General features: G+C 35.4%; 1 protein-coding gene across 1 annotated transcript in view; it reads right to left on the bottom strand.

Annotated features, from left to right (window-relative positions):
- Positions 1-1,397: 1,397 nt before the first annotated feature.
- The window catches only part of LOC107702736 (inactive heparanase-2-like), a 73,069-nt gene continuing 59,030 nt past the window's right edge, over positions 1,398-15,436 (bottom strand). The window contains exons 10-12 of the mRNA XM_016505140.1: positions 13,438-13,583; positions 8,458-8,604; positions 1,398-1,609 (exon numbers count right to left, since the gene is read on the bottom strand). Of these exons, the coding sequence (XP_016360626.1) occupies positions 1,447-1,609; positions 8,458-8,604; positions 13,438-13,583 (456 nt within the window). The 3' untranslated portion in view covers positions 1,398-1,446. The remainder of the gene's footprint in view (positions 1,610-8,457; positions 8,605-13,437; positions 13,584-15,436) is intronic.

Below are 15,436 nucleotides of genomic sequence, written 5' to 3'. Positions count from 1 at the left end.
ACAGTTCTTCATAAAGCAAAAAGGCACCTTCAAAAACTCCCTACTATTTCCTTTCAGCCTTCAAAAGAGTCTGAGCTATAATGGGAAGTCAAACTTGTAAACATTATAAATATATAGCAGTATTTCTCAGAGAACTGACGAATCACATAAAGATTGTTGTGTATTATGTAATTCCTTGTTTAATTTAGCAATGAAATATAAGGACATGGGAAGTCAAACTTGTAAACATTATAAATATATAGCAGTATTTCTCAGAGAACTGACGAATCACATAAAGATTGTGTATTATGTAATTCCTTGTTTAATTTAGCAATGAAATATAAGGACGATTTAGCAAGCATCTGTATCTTCCCATATAGTACCTTCATCATTATACAGTTTAAAATTATAAAGCAGCAACCGAAAAAACTCATGGGATAGAGATGCAACCTATTTTTCAGGTCATGGGTCAATGTTATAAGTTTATAAAGCTGGCTTTAAATAGGAGGTTTATATTTACTGTCCTGTAATGAAAAATAAGATTACAGATCAAGATTTGGCTCTGTGCCTTTTGAGTGGCTTTAGACCCCAGAATCCAAAAAAAAGTACACAAGAGAGATGTAATTCAGATCAAACTGTTATTTGTACTATGTGATTTAGCAGGATTAACCTCCGTTGTTGGTCCTGGAACAACATTTCTAGCAAGCAATCATAGTTCTAAGACTTGCAACCATAAGGATAACCTACCTCTAAAATCCAAGGGAAATGATTGGTTAAAAAGAACATTGTTCTAGCCCCTTAAATCTAACCCTAAAATCTGATTGGCTGTCAAGCTGGAATGTTGCTTAAGAACCAACAAGGATGTTGATCCAGGAACACATTAAGCTGACAGACAGGCCCACACAGAATCCGCACCCACAGAACTCTGGAGAATTGGAACGGCTGTCACTTACGTCCTTCGCATTTTCATCATTCAAATATTTTGGCTAATCTGATCATGTTTCTAGCTACCAATGAGAATGTAGTGCTGTCATATCTGTTTAACAAATTTGACCATGTTTACACCCATTGCACAGATTTTCCCACAAAATTGCTGCAGAAAATGTGAGCATTCTGATTGATCTGCTTCGTAATGATCGTACCGCATCTGAACCGCACACTGGCACTGGGTTCATAGCTTACGTTGGTCTTCAACATCGGATTACAAAGCTCTCAGGGACACAGCACTGTGAGACTTCATTACACTCCTGCAACTGAAAGCGACAAAAAACACAAAAGGGCAACCAAAATACATTCACTTTCCACAAGTCGAGCTTTTCTTGTGGTAAAAAGAAAAAAAAGAGGAGAAATGTTGTTGGAAGCATTCAGTGCAACCCTTGCTTGAACGAAGGGGTCTTTTCCACGTCTCTGTGGGCTTATAAAAAAAGGAGAAGGCCACGGATATCGTCTGAGGTCGGTCAGTGTGTGTTATCTGCGACAGCCGTAAGCGTTAATATTCTTGATGACGTAGAAGCCGATAGATACAGGTGGCATGGCTATCGTTCTTCCTGCCCTGAGCGTCCGTGGCTTCAGCTCAGGAAATGTCTCATTGTCCACCATACGCAAGGGCTCTCCGTTCAGCTGCACAGACCTGCAAAGCAAAGGGACGTGTGTTAGGATGCTGCAGATGGGAGGACTGCAAGATGTTTTATATCAAATCACTTTTACTTTTACTTTTACTTTTACATCACCAACACACTATACAATTTTACAAACTTACAGACAATGAACAATATACAAATACATAATATTGTGTATAATGTGTGTTGTTAACTGTAATTTTATACTATGCTCTGCATTTATCCCATCCAAAGTGCACACACACAGCAGTGAACACACACCCGGAGCAGTGGGCAGCCATTTGTTTTGCTGCGGCGCCCGGGGAGCAGTTGGGGGTTCAGTGCCTTGCTCAAGGGCACCGCAGTCATGGTATTCAAGGTGGAAGAGAGCACTGTACATTCACTCCCCCCACCTACAATCCCTCCCAGTACGAGACTCGAACCCACAACCTTGGGTTACGAGTCCGACTCTCTAACCATTAGGCCACGACTTCCCCTTAATAATGTACACAATATACACAATAAATATATGAAACTACAGACTATATCAAATGTGAGAACTGCTGAGGCTCAGTGAGGAGCCTTAATCCAAGTATAATTTTAGCCAAAAATAGCTGGTTTTAGGACCCAGTTACATCAAGTGTAAAGGGAGTCTCCAATATTAGTAAACTCTCTGATCGTGCACTAGAGAGCGCCACAGCTGCATTATCAACCTTACAGAAAACACAATCATCTGCAATATGAGAGTGTTTGGAACACTCAGATTCTCCATACTACTGTATAAAAGATTGGCATTTGTAGGATGTTTTTTGAAATAAGTCTTTCATGCTCACCAAAGTTGTATTTAAAATACAATTAAAATGTATTTGAAGCATTTATTTGAAACTGTTTTTTTTTACATTATAAAAGTCTTTACTGTATCCTTGCTGAATAAAAGTATTCATTTCTCTCTTTCAAAAAAAATAAAAATGTAATGCTAAATGTAATGCAAAATATAACTATTTATATATAATTTATTGATTCCAGTGCCTTCGTCATAGGAAATGGAAGATCACATTGCATTGTGGCATATAATATTCTAAACAATATGCAAATATAGTAGGTAATTTGAATATTGGTTTACTGTGCACATGCAGTATACTTATTACTACAAAAATAGCAAGAGTAATATAGTATCAGGGGCGTCATGCACTCATTTTTTTCCTTTTTATTCGAAACATCCCCAAACGCATTAACTATATCAAGAAATATCATGATTCTCACCTTATAGATTATGTTGATCTATAGTGGGCGATGGTCAAAGTAACCTAATAATGTAATCTATTAACTATGCATAAAAACCTGTCTGTTTACTTAATTAACAGATATGGATGTCATGCCATAACATATTTTAATACGACTGAGTTTATATTTAATGTGAATTTAACATTGAAAGTTAATGTGAATAAAAACATTGCAAGTTAGGCTACTAATCATAACACTTTCATTGTACAGAAAGAGAGCAAAGAACATTTACATTATCAAAGAACATTTTCACTGACAGTCTAGTTCAAGCACTCTCAAAAACTCCCATTAAAATCACTGAAGCTGTTTACACTATGAAATTAATATCTTACAGATTCGTACACACATTTGCAATTTGTAGAGGTATTCATTCAGCGAGCGAATGAAGAAAACACCGGCATTTTAGCGATCTGAACACCTCTGATTGGTCATTGCATTCATAAGCTCAACAACATCATTTGTGATTGGTTACGCACTGACGCACTGAATGTTATAATCACGCCGGTGTGATTGTATTAAATATAGAAAATATTAATTGGCTATTTTTTGTCTTTTGGAAGCTGCATTCAAAATCCACTTGGCTCAAAAATCCCCCTCACTTTGAATTGGCATGACGCCTCTGTAAAGTATTGTGCTATTCTGAGCACAGCCAGGGATTTAGTCATCTTCCTTACCATCAAGATAAATAAAACACCTGAGGAAGAAAAAAACAAAACAATATTACCATGTCATCGGTGTCAGTGGTCCACATAACAGCTGACGGTAGCCATTGACATAAAAAAGTACTAAGGAAGTCAAAGGCTACCATCAACTGTTTGGTTACCAACAGTCTTCAAAAAATCTTCTTTTGTGTTCAACAGAAGAAAGAAACTCATACAGGTTTGGAACAACACGAGGGTGAGCAAATGATGACAGAATTTTAATTTTTTGGATGAACTACCCCTTTAACATGAGTCTAATCATATGTTAATACTGTTTCCTAACAGATGGGGCTTTAAATATTCTTATGAAAAACTTTAAACGATTCACTGTTGTTTTAGAGAAACTTTTGTAAAGAACGGCGTCGTCTAGTCCCTGACCATTTCCTATAGTCTCTATATACTCTTCCAGCAGACGTCTGGATCATCCATCCCATCGCCTCAACTCATCTTATGATGCCACAGACTGAAATGATCAGGAAGCTGAGTTTGCTTTGGGCCTGAAGCCCTTCTGAAGCGCAGTGTGACGGCACGTATCAGTCGCAACAGTGAGGAGGAATTGTTGATCTTCCCAATCAACTTTCCCCCGGGGAGGATTTATGCTCAGGAATTCAAAGCAGACAGAAGTATGTAAGAACACAGTCAGTGGTGTATCCCTCAGGGCTTCTGCAGAGGAAGATCAGCATTTCCTTTGGATAGAATGCAAATTGAATTAAAGTCTCCAGATAGTTCTGGAGCTCTAACGACCTCTGGCTACAGATGTAGGTATGTGTTTAAAAAATGAAAAGACCTGAAAGACAAACCCTTCAAGGCACAGAGAGATCACAAACATCAGCTGTGATCACACAGTAGCTCTGCTTTGAGAAACTCCAGGTCTGAAGTTCTCAACACTGTTGTGTCTCAGACTCAAAAGATATTTTTCAGATCAGCTTCTACATTAAACAGATTTTAAGGCTTAAAAAAGAAAATCAGGTACTGTAACTTAAAGAGCTGTTTCTACAGTGTGCACTGATTTTTTTTGAAAGAGGGCCCTTTAGAACATTTTTAAGCATTTAAAAACTTGCACTCCTTTTCTAAATATGTGACCCTGGACCACAAAAGCAGTCTTAAGTCGCTGGGGTATATTTGTAGCAATAGCCAACAATACATTGTATGGGTCAAAATTATTGATTTTTCTTTTATGCCAAAAATCATTAGGATATTAAGTAAAGATCATGTTCCATGAAGATATTTTGTAAATTTCCTACTGTAAATATATTAAAACTTAATTTTTGATTAGTAATATGCATTGCTAAGAACTTCATTTGGACAACTTTAAAGGCGATTTTCTCAATATTTGGATTTTTTTTTGCACCCTCAGATTCCAGATTTTCAAATAGTTGTATCTCGTCCAAATATTGTCCTATCCTAACAAACCATACATCAATGGAAAGCTTATTTATTCAGCTTTCAGATGATGTATACGTCTCAATTTTGACCCTTATGACTGGTCTTGTGGTCCAGGGTCACATATTACAAATTAGAATGGTAGACCTAGTCCTAAAAATAATGATTTTCTGTGATAATAATATAGATAGAGCAAGCCTTTAAAATGTTAAAAAATGCTTTAAAAATAATACAAATTATATGTATTATATTATACAATTTATGTATACACAATTTATAACATTTATATTAAATTATTATATATAATAATATATAACATTTATATTATTATATTATATTATTATTATAACTTAAAATAACTGTTTTCTTTTTTAATATATTTTAAATGAATGTATTCATGTGACCACAAAGCTAAAGAACAGAATTTCTTCTAAATACATTTGTGTCACTTTTGATCAATTTAATGCATCCTAGTATTAATTTATTTAAAAAATAAAATATGAATTACTGATAATTTATATTGCATTATATTATATATGATTAATATTATAATTTAAAATAACTATTTTCTATTTTATATATTTTTACATGAATTTATTCCTGTGACAGCAAAGATGAACAGAATTTCTTTGAAATTCTTTTTTTTTTGTAACAATGTAAAAGTCTTCATAGTCACTTTTAATCATTTAATGCATAGTAGTAATTTCTTCAAAAAATATTATGTACATATGTATTTAAGCAGAAATTGTATTAGCAGAAATAATTGTTAGAATATTATTTGGTTTATATTTGAAATGAGAGCTGCAGTGAAAGACTATAAATGTAAATGTCAGGTAAGTGTCCCCAGCTCTCTGAATACCCCTTTCTCTCTGTTTCCATTTTGAATTACAGAAATATGATTCAAAACAGACAAAGACAGATCGGCCGAAGACTGTAGGGAAAACGTATCCTTGAAAAGAGCAATTCTGTCTGAGAGTGTTTAAGTGTGACCCCACAAAATGAGCAGTTAATTTCCCTGCATATGCGTTACAGAGGAGTTAAGCAGTGGAATGTGTCATGAGTAACTTTATAGTCTGCCTGTATATGTTACTCACTGAATTAGCTCTGGAAAACACTGATTCAGCCCATATGGAGCTGTGGGCATTTCTGAAGACAGAAATATGCCGCATATTTCACTATTTCTGACTGCACAAACACAATATATGGTGGGAATACTAGACTAATTAACCTAATAACTGCATTTTATGAGAATAAAATGAATAAAAACTACAGACTTGATGGAAAAATGCCCAGTCTTTCATATTTCTATAAATATTATCGAGCATGACGAGTGGATGGTTTATGATTATTGACCGTGGGAACAGGTCTGTCAAAACACACATGATTACGCGTTTGTTTTCATACTGGTCTATGAGAGATTGCTCTCTGTGATATAACTGATAATTACTCTCTGCTTCTTCCGAATATTCCTTTCTATCCTTCATTCAAATGTTCCTCCTGTTGCGGGACGGAGGGATTTAAGCGTAGACTTATTGAAAGAGGTTCTGTTTCTCTGATCAACAGCACGATCGTGTTTTCAAAGTATCATGCTTAACTCCCAATAATAGACGTTAAGCTCAGACAGAGGTGACCTTCTGGATCACAATTCCTCAAAAGAAAACAAAAAACAAAAAAAACAGAGAGGAAAGCAAAAACTGGTTGAAATTCAAGCTGAAAGCTGCTGACAAAACGATTGCCAACATCTGCCCCGAAGGAAGCTGCATTTCACTCTACACTCAGTTTGAATTGAGCTTCAATAAACCAAGACAATGTTATTACGCTAATTCAATTGGATTGCCCGTGTTTAATGGACGTTTTGATGTTTTGTTCTTGGCTTCAAATTATTTCTAGTGGAAAACTCAAAACAGAACACTCTCTGGTGTTTTTGTCGGCTTTGAGTGAAAAATATGATGTTTCTAAACAGCCGAGTAAAAATCCAGACAAACTGTGAATCATATCAGAGTGGAATGGAGTGTTTGTGACCAGCGAGGATGTTTGTTAAATGAATCACATTTGTGAAGTTTCTCATTCATGACTAATGTCTTGTTGGTTGAACAAGCTATTAGAAGGAACCTGTCAAGACCAACTAAATGTCATATTTTAAATCCATTTGCTGAGCTAATCTACTTGTATCCACTGTATGAAACATTTCTGTGATAGAAAACATTAACTGAAAACACATTCAGAAGAGCTTCAACCAGAAGAATTCAAAAGAAAACATCCACAAGGGTCAAGATAGACGTTGAGGATGTAGACGTGTTTGTTTCAGCTGTACTTTGGCTTTATCAAGTAAGCGAGCCCAACAAGATAATCCTCATATCCCATTTAAGCGTATGAGAGGATGAACAGACTATGTTTTTATGACCCATGTCTCTCTCTTTTGCCCTTTCCATGATTAGGTTAGTGTTGGCGAAACGGGATCCTCATTTGTGGAAGGGTTGAATATTTAGTCAGAAAACAGTTAGCACAGCTGCGTGTGTAGACAGTTATGGAGCACTAGATTTATCTGTTCAGTCTGAGATAATATGTTTAGTAAAGCAACAACACTCTACGTTGATTATTATAGTAAACCGAGAACAGAAGCATAAACCACATTCTTAAATAAGCTGAGGTCAGAGATCTGCGATAACTAATAATACGTTTATATAATTTAATATAACACAAATATAATATAATAATAATAATATATTTAATATCATTCTTATATGTATTATACACCTGCACCAGTGGAATAATTATAACAATATAACATTAATTATATTATATTATATTATATTGTATTGTATTGTATTGTATTGTATTGTATTGTATTGTATTGTATTGTATTATAACTCTTCCACCAATGGGGAATCCTCTCCCATACTAATATAACCATAATATGTTAAGTAAAGCTAAACTGAGTAAATTGAGAACTGAAGGATAAACCACATCCTTAAATAAGCTGAGGTCAGAGATCTGAGATACTTAGTAATAAAATGATATATAAAAACATAATATGATATGATTGGTATGATATGATATGATATATGATACGATATAGTACAATATGATATAACTTAAAATATAACTGGGGAATATCATTTTACCAAAACTAAAAATATAAATACACTATAAAACTGAAGCAGCAACAATAAAGTTATGCCTTCTTTCTTTGCGTGAACATTTGGGCGGTGTTATGCAAATCTTCTCACATCGTGACGTAGACGTGAGGGCGTGTTTAAACGAGGCGTTTTAGGAGGGCGTGGACCAGTCTTAACTTTTATAAAGAATATCTCTTTGGGTTTGAGACTTTAGTCTTTGCAACTTTAGGGATCTTATCTATTCACAAACAGCTTGTAACACTCCAAAGAGAAAGGAAAACTTGAAATCGCATCATATGACCCCTTTAAACCTAAAAAAAATTTATAATTTAACAAAATTAAAATTAATGAGTTTCATCTGTCAGTAAATCGCTGTCATGGATGATGACTTACATGGAGTGAAGTCCATCTGTGCCGAAGGGCTGTAACAGGTATTGGTGAACAGTTTTATTTCGTAAAGTCCCGGCCAGCTTGATTTTCTTCCGTGAGCGATGAAGGTTGATGATGTAGATGGTTATGGACCCTCTGACGTAATCATGACTGCAGGAGAGAGAGAGAGAGAGAGAGAGAGAGAGAGAGAGAGAAAACTAACATTAAAAAATTACAATATAGCTGATTTCTGAAGGACCATGTGGCACTTTAGACTGGAGTAAATGCTGCTGAAAATTCTGCTTTGTCATCACAGGAATACACTACACTTTAAAAAATATTCAAATAGAATAGTTATTTTAAATAGTGATAATATTTTAAAATATTACTGTTTGTATTTTGAATGCAGCCTGGGTGAATATAACAGACTTATTTCCAAAACTACTTTTTAATGGTAGTGTAGATGGCACTACAGCTAACAAACCTTCAATACTGATAATGTAATACACTTGAATCGCAAAACAAATCGATACATTTGAAAGAATATGGGCAGATCCTGCAGCTAAAATGTATCTAACTCTCCTAAATTACCATTTGAAATTCCACATACATTGTTCACGCACATACTGCAATACTGACAGAAACATTGAGTCTGTTCCCAGAATTCCATTTACAAGAGACAATGTGTTATAAGGTCCAAACCCTCATGTGATTTAATTTCAGTACACAAAAACCAAATTATATAGTACTGTCCCCAGGACTACAAGTACCCAGGACTACGTCATGTAAAAGAGCTGATTGTTTTCATATAACAACTGTAAAAGCATTAGCTCCCCTCCCAAATTCACTGGGGTAACAAAAGCTTTATATGTGTTGGACGATTGTGCTTATGTTACAGTGACTCCACTGGTCCTTGTTTTGAGGGTAATACCGCCGAAGAGTAAGCTTAAGGGAATATTAACTGAAGATAAGTATCTGGCAACATGATTAGGCAAACATGATAAAATTCAATAAGGATTCTAACGTAAAGGCAAGGAAAACATAGCTGCAGTGCATGAATACCACATGTTGAAAAGGCCCAACTGCACCGGTCAGAGCTTGGCTTTTGTCAGGCAAGCCTGTTAGTAATCTCACCAATCACGAGCAACCCGGGCCATGTGCATCTTTACACCTTGGCGCACAGTGAATAGAATTCAAGGGAAAAAATTCAGGAACGAGACAAACCCGAGACTGTGTAATGAAAACATCTCTCATGTCATGTGATACATGTGTGGTGTCTCAGTTTTAATAGACTTTGGTAACTTGGGAAAGATATTTTCCAGAAGGGTGCATTAGATCAGACGAACAGATCGAAAAATGATAAACACTGTCCAAGACTTTGAAACAATGTGCCTCTCCAGCATTCGCATGGGGAACGTAAACATGGAATCCTTTGTTTGATGTCAGCAAATGGTCCTGGGGAAATGTGGACTGGAGAAAGCACTCAAAGCACCGAAAAGGAGGCCTGTTTTGTATAAGGGTGTTGTGATGGATTAGTGAAGATACTGAAAGCATATCCATGACTTGTCTGACCGGCCATTTTAACCACTAATAGAACGAAAAACTTGAAAGAGGCTGGAGGAATGAGACCCGAATGTCTGCAAACGGTTGCTGTCTTTGTAACATTGTTCGCTTTTCCACTGACATAGAGGAAATTCTGGGAATTAAATATTATCATTGTTGACATTTAAGAGTGTCATTTCAATAAAAAACATTTTCATTTAAATAAAATCGCCTGTCAGTTATCAATAAACAGTCAACGTCACCTTGCCACTGGACAGGCAAAGCAAAAGCAAAGCATTTAGTGAGTAGGATTAGCTGCAGACCAGCTGTTTTGGGTTTCATGGCATTTACAGAGATTACTTGTTCGGTTTGTGGTGGTTTCGGTTTGATGGATAAGACACAATGTGATGAGATTTTGAACGCAGCCCAAAACTCTGTCATCTGTACACCAACCAGGGTCAGAAATTGGCTGAGTTTTGTAACCAGATAACATCAGTCTACTTTCAAATATCTCCTGGTTGCAGACCTAAAAGCCTGAAACTCTCTCAACTAAAGAATAAGATATTAAAAGAAGAACATTCAAGTGCATTTTTAAAGATGCTATTAATACATATTTGATGTCAGAGCTTTAAATGACCTAATCATGCAATTACAAACCAATACCTAAACTGCAGTGTTTGGGAGCAATGCCTTACAATGCCTAAGTCACTCACTGGGAAGCAAAAGAAGTCTCTCACTTAAGTAGCTTTTGGTAGACTGATTAATTTTAGTGATTCATTCTAGTGATTTAATAATTATTTTTTTTCAAGAAATTCACTCAAGCTTCTTATGTTGTCTTTTATTAATCAAAATATGCAAATGCTACTATAGCTTTTGACTCAATTCATAATACAAATTATGACATTTCTAGTTCTACTACTCGTTTTTAACAAATTTATCTCTTCAGTTTAATGTTGTCATCTACATTTAGATCCTCACAGTTATTGCCATAAATACTGCTCTCATTATAAATAAAAATGATAATATATGTGTTAAATACATTACAATTCAAAAGTTTGGGGTCAGAAAGATTTATTTTTAAAGGGATAGTTCACCTAAAAATGAAAATTACCCCATGATTTACTCACACTCAAGCCATCCTAGGTGTATATGACATTCTTCTTTCAGACGAATCCAATCGGAGTTATATTAAATAATGTCCAGGCTAATCCATGCTTTATAATGGGAGTGGATGGTAGCCCAAAATTTGAAGTCCAAAAAATTGCACCCTTCCATTATAAAAGAAGTCCACACAGCTCTGAGGGTGAATAAATGCTTTCTGAAGCGAAGCGATGCGTTTGTGTAAGAAAAATATCCATATTTACAACTTTATAAACCTTAATCTCTAGCTTCCGCTGACTGTCTTATGCGCGTTCAAGAGAGAGTGGCGTTTTAAATTATTATTTTTATTGAGTTAAACTGATGAAATGTGACAATAAAGACATTTTCATGATGCGCGTTCAAGAGAGAGTGGCGTTTTAAATTATTATTTTTATTCAGTTAAACTGATGAAATGTGACAATAAAGACATTTTCATGTTCTATTTCAAATAAATGCTGTTCTTTTGAACTTTGTATTCATCAAAAGTTCCTGGGAAAAAAAGTATCGTTTTCACAAAAAAGAAAAGAAAAAGTAATGCAACTGTTTTCAACATTGATAATAACAAATATTTAAGTAATTACATCAATTACATTTAAAAATAATAAAATAGAAAACAGTTCATTTAAATTGCAATAACATTCTTCAATACTGCTGTTTCACCGTTTTCCCCCCCCAAATAAATGCTGCCTTGGTGACCCACAGGGAAAGAAACTTCTTTCAAAAAACATCTTTCTGACGCCAAACTTTTGAATGGTAGTGCATTTAAAAAAGATATACTACCATTATAAAGCTTTCATGTTTTTGTTGACTGTACTTCACATTACAAGTAGCATATTTCAAAGTAGCTTCCCCAACACTGTTTTCTGTATGTTTCAGCAAAAACGTCTGTCCTGCAGGAATCCTGAAGCCAGAGGCCTGTGGTAGCACTGACACAGAGCTGTAACTGAGCTGAGACACGGGGATCTGTAGACCGTAAACCTACACTGCTGCTGAAAAGCTGGCAGGTCCCGCTCACATCATTCTGGGGTAATAGATAATCATCAAAGGGAATGATGGCACTTTTTATCTGGCCTGGGTACAGACCTTTCTATTGTCCCGCAGCTCTACTCCCCTTCACCTGCCTGAGCCTCTGGTGTCTTTCAGCGCCTCTCACACTGTAGAAAGAGACTCCACACACTTGACAATTGATACTTGTTAAATTTTATGGGCTCTCACTCTGAAAGAGAGGCTGTCTGGACTCTGTAATTTATGGGTTCGAGAATGAGCAGGTAAGCCTTAAAATCCTCCACTACGGCTATGTACTCAGATGACGGGTGTCTGTGTGGAGATAATGCTACAGGTCAAAAAAAGACAATTTACACACATACAATCTTGTTATGGTGATGCATTTGCTGTATAAGTTCTGTTCCAAAATCTAACAAGCAGCCTACCTACACAGCATTTTAAGGCATCACACGTGCGTTCCTGACATCAAGTCAACATCAACATTTCACTGACTTCTAAGAAATTGGTTCTGGAGTGGCAAGTGGCAACCAAACACAGCACCAAAATTGTTGAATGCACAATATTGAATTACAGTGGTTTCATGCTCTCTGCATCCATTATTCCACCACATAAAACACTGCGGTTGTAAATAAAACATGTTTATCTCTATTTGAAGTGAAGCCGTATTAAACGTAGTCCGGGCCATATTTAAATTGGGAGCCAAAAAGATTCAGTTTTTTACAAAAATATTATGCAGCACAACCGTTTTCAACAACAACAATAATACTAAATGTTTCTTGAGCACCAAATCAGCATATTAGAATGATTTCTGAAGGATCATGTGACACTGAAGACTGAAAGTTCAGCTTTGCCATCACAGGAATACATTACATTTGAAAATATATTAGTTATTTAAAATTGTAATAATATTTAATATGCAACAATATCACTGTTTTTGTATTTAGATCAAATAAATGTAGCCTGGGTGAGCATAAAATACTTTTTTCAAATCTGCTTTACAGCAGATTTTTATATTCATAGGAATAAATTACATTTTAAAATCTAATTTAAACAAATGTTTTTACTTATTTATTTTTGATCACGTTTTCAAAAAACATTTTCAAAATATTTTCAACCCTAAACCTTTGAACAATAGTGTTTAAATATTATTTTTAATAAAACAACTGCAATTAATCTTACATAATCAGTTAATTTTGACAGCCCTAAAATCTTTTTTTTCTTTTTATATCAAGATATCAAGGCAGCTTACTCGGTTTTGGAACAGTATTGATATATTTGTATGAACTGATCTTACATCAGACAGTCTAATGAACCTACTTGTGAAAGCTGGTGCAGTGTGCATAGATGCGGAGTTTGTCCCGGATCACCCGTCCAGGGCGTGGTTTCCTCTGGAGACCTGCGACGTGCACCGCAAGCACCCTGGGGCCCACCAGACGTTTAAAGAGCAGAGATAACCAGTAATCCTACAATACCAACACACAAAACACGTTACAAAATAAAAAGCATCACTGAGTCATTTTTACTGGAGCTCTGCCATGTCAACACGCGTGTTAGGTCAAGTTATTCTTCCATGGAGTCGTGTTAGCATAGTGCACCTCTGCACAAGAAACATGATTCATACAAGATGATTCTGGTTTAAATACACTGGACAGATGTGGCATTTCTCCGCCAGCAGAAATCCAATGAATTCCAGCATCCTTCCATCTTTCAAAGGAGTTTTAATTTTGGAATTGGGAAAGAGAAAGATGTAGAAAACTACATTTGAAAAGCACAAGAAAAAAAAATGTACGTTTCTTATATCTGCCTTCACTTTAGTAAGAACGACTCCTCTTTTTTTTTTTTTTGAGATATAAAAAAATGCACATGTGCTTCAGTCTTTTATTGAAAGTGACATTTTCTTGGATGCTCTGAATGGAGAGATAGAAGCATATAGTCTTTCTTTGGAAGCTTTTCTTGCTAAAACTGAGAAACAACAAAGCAAAAAAGAATGAAATGGCTCATAGAATTGAGAGATACACACTATATTTTTTGCTTTCTGCCATCAGGGGGAACAAAGCAAATTTTCAGTCATGCTCTTACAGAAAAAACAAAACTGAAAAAGATGCATATGCTAAATGTACCTTTGAAAAATGTGGTTCCTAGAAAACCTGCTTTAAATTTTGCATGAATTCTCTGTCAACCAGTATTTATTGATATTATTAAAGGAACTAAATGTTTTACCCACAAGCCAAACACAAAAGAATGTGTGTATGTTTGTGTACTGTGCATGCAAAATATTATCCTGCTACATTTTATGGTCCAAAAGTCATACTATTAGCATTTAATGATCCAGTAATCCCATCACATTCATTGCACAAAGAAGATTTTAGACTGGACATTAACTGTACATTAACTGGCCTAGTGTAACCAGAGAACTGATTTCTACATCATTACATGCATTTTTATTGCTACCTGAATTTCACATGCATGACTGTAATAGATCTCTCCTAATACCTCTCATCAGTTCTCAAATTCAATACCTAATTGAACTGGTTCAAAGCAGCATGTGTGCATCAGGAAGTTCCCATGCAATCCTGCATATGGCAGCATTTAAAGGCTTCTTTTCCAGGGAAACTTTAACTTAATTTGCTCCGGCAGTGTACATTGTGCAGCATCTGCTATAGGCAGTGGGAAAAAAGAGATTTGGGAATGGATGGGTCTCTTTAAACTACAATTTGACAAAAAAACATTGTTTTAAAAACGTCAAGAATTGCAATGTGTTATGATGCAGTGAAACTTCGGTATTGTCTATAAAATAATCACATTTTCTGTTTAATAGCAATTCGATTTCAAAAAATATTTTAAATGTAAATGTCAACATCTTAGGGCTATAGAAAAAATAACTGCCTGAGCACAATCTAGAACAAGAGCCTAGATTAGAGGTTTTCATACTGGTTTACACTGAACTGCATAGGGGTCCATGGAAAATGTTACCCATATTTTTAGTCTATGAAAATGGTATGCAGATGTGCACTAGGTAGCAACAATCAACATAAAAACATAAAAATCAACATAAAAATGACAATAAAGCTCAAGAGTGCTAACCTCAGCAACCTTCAGGTCACTTCTTGTACGTGTACTGGCAGATAATACCAGTATTTCGCTTTAGAAAGCATTTCTCAGCCCACCCAGTAAAGCTCAGTAAGCGCAGAAGCTATAATGACTGAATAAAATAGAAACCACTTTAATAATTAATAAATTAAAAGTCAAACCGCTAAAGGTCTGCGAGATTAAAGGATATGACCAACTACTTTTCTATAATACCAACAGGATATAA

This window comes from Sinocyclocheilus anshuiensis, unplaced genomic scaffold (assembly GCF_001515605.1).
Source record: "Sinocyclocheilus anshuiensis isolate Anshui unplaced genomic scaffold, SAMN03320099.WGS_v1.1 scaffold843, whole genome shotgun sequence".
Classification (NCBI taxonomy): domain Eukaryota; kingdom Metazoa; phylum Chordata; class Actinopteri; order Cypriniformes; family Cyprinidae; genus Sinocyclocheilus; species Sinocyclocheilus anshuiensis.
Note: the sequence above shows the minus strand (reverse complement) of the source record. Positions and strands in the feature narration are given on the sequence as shown.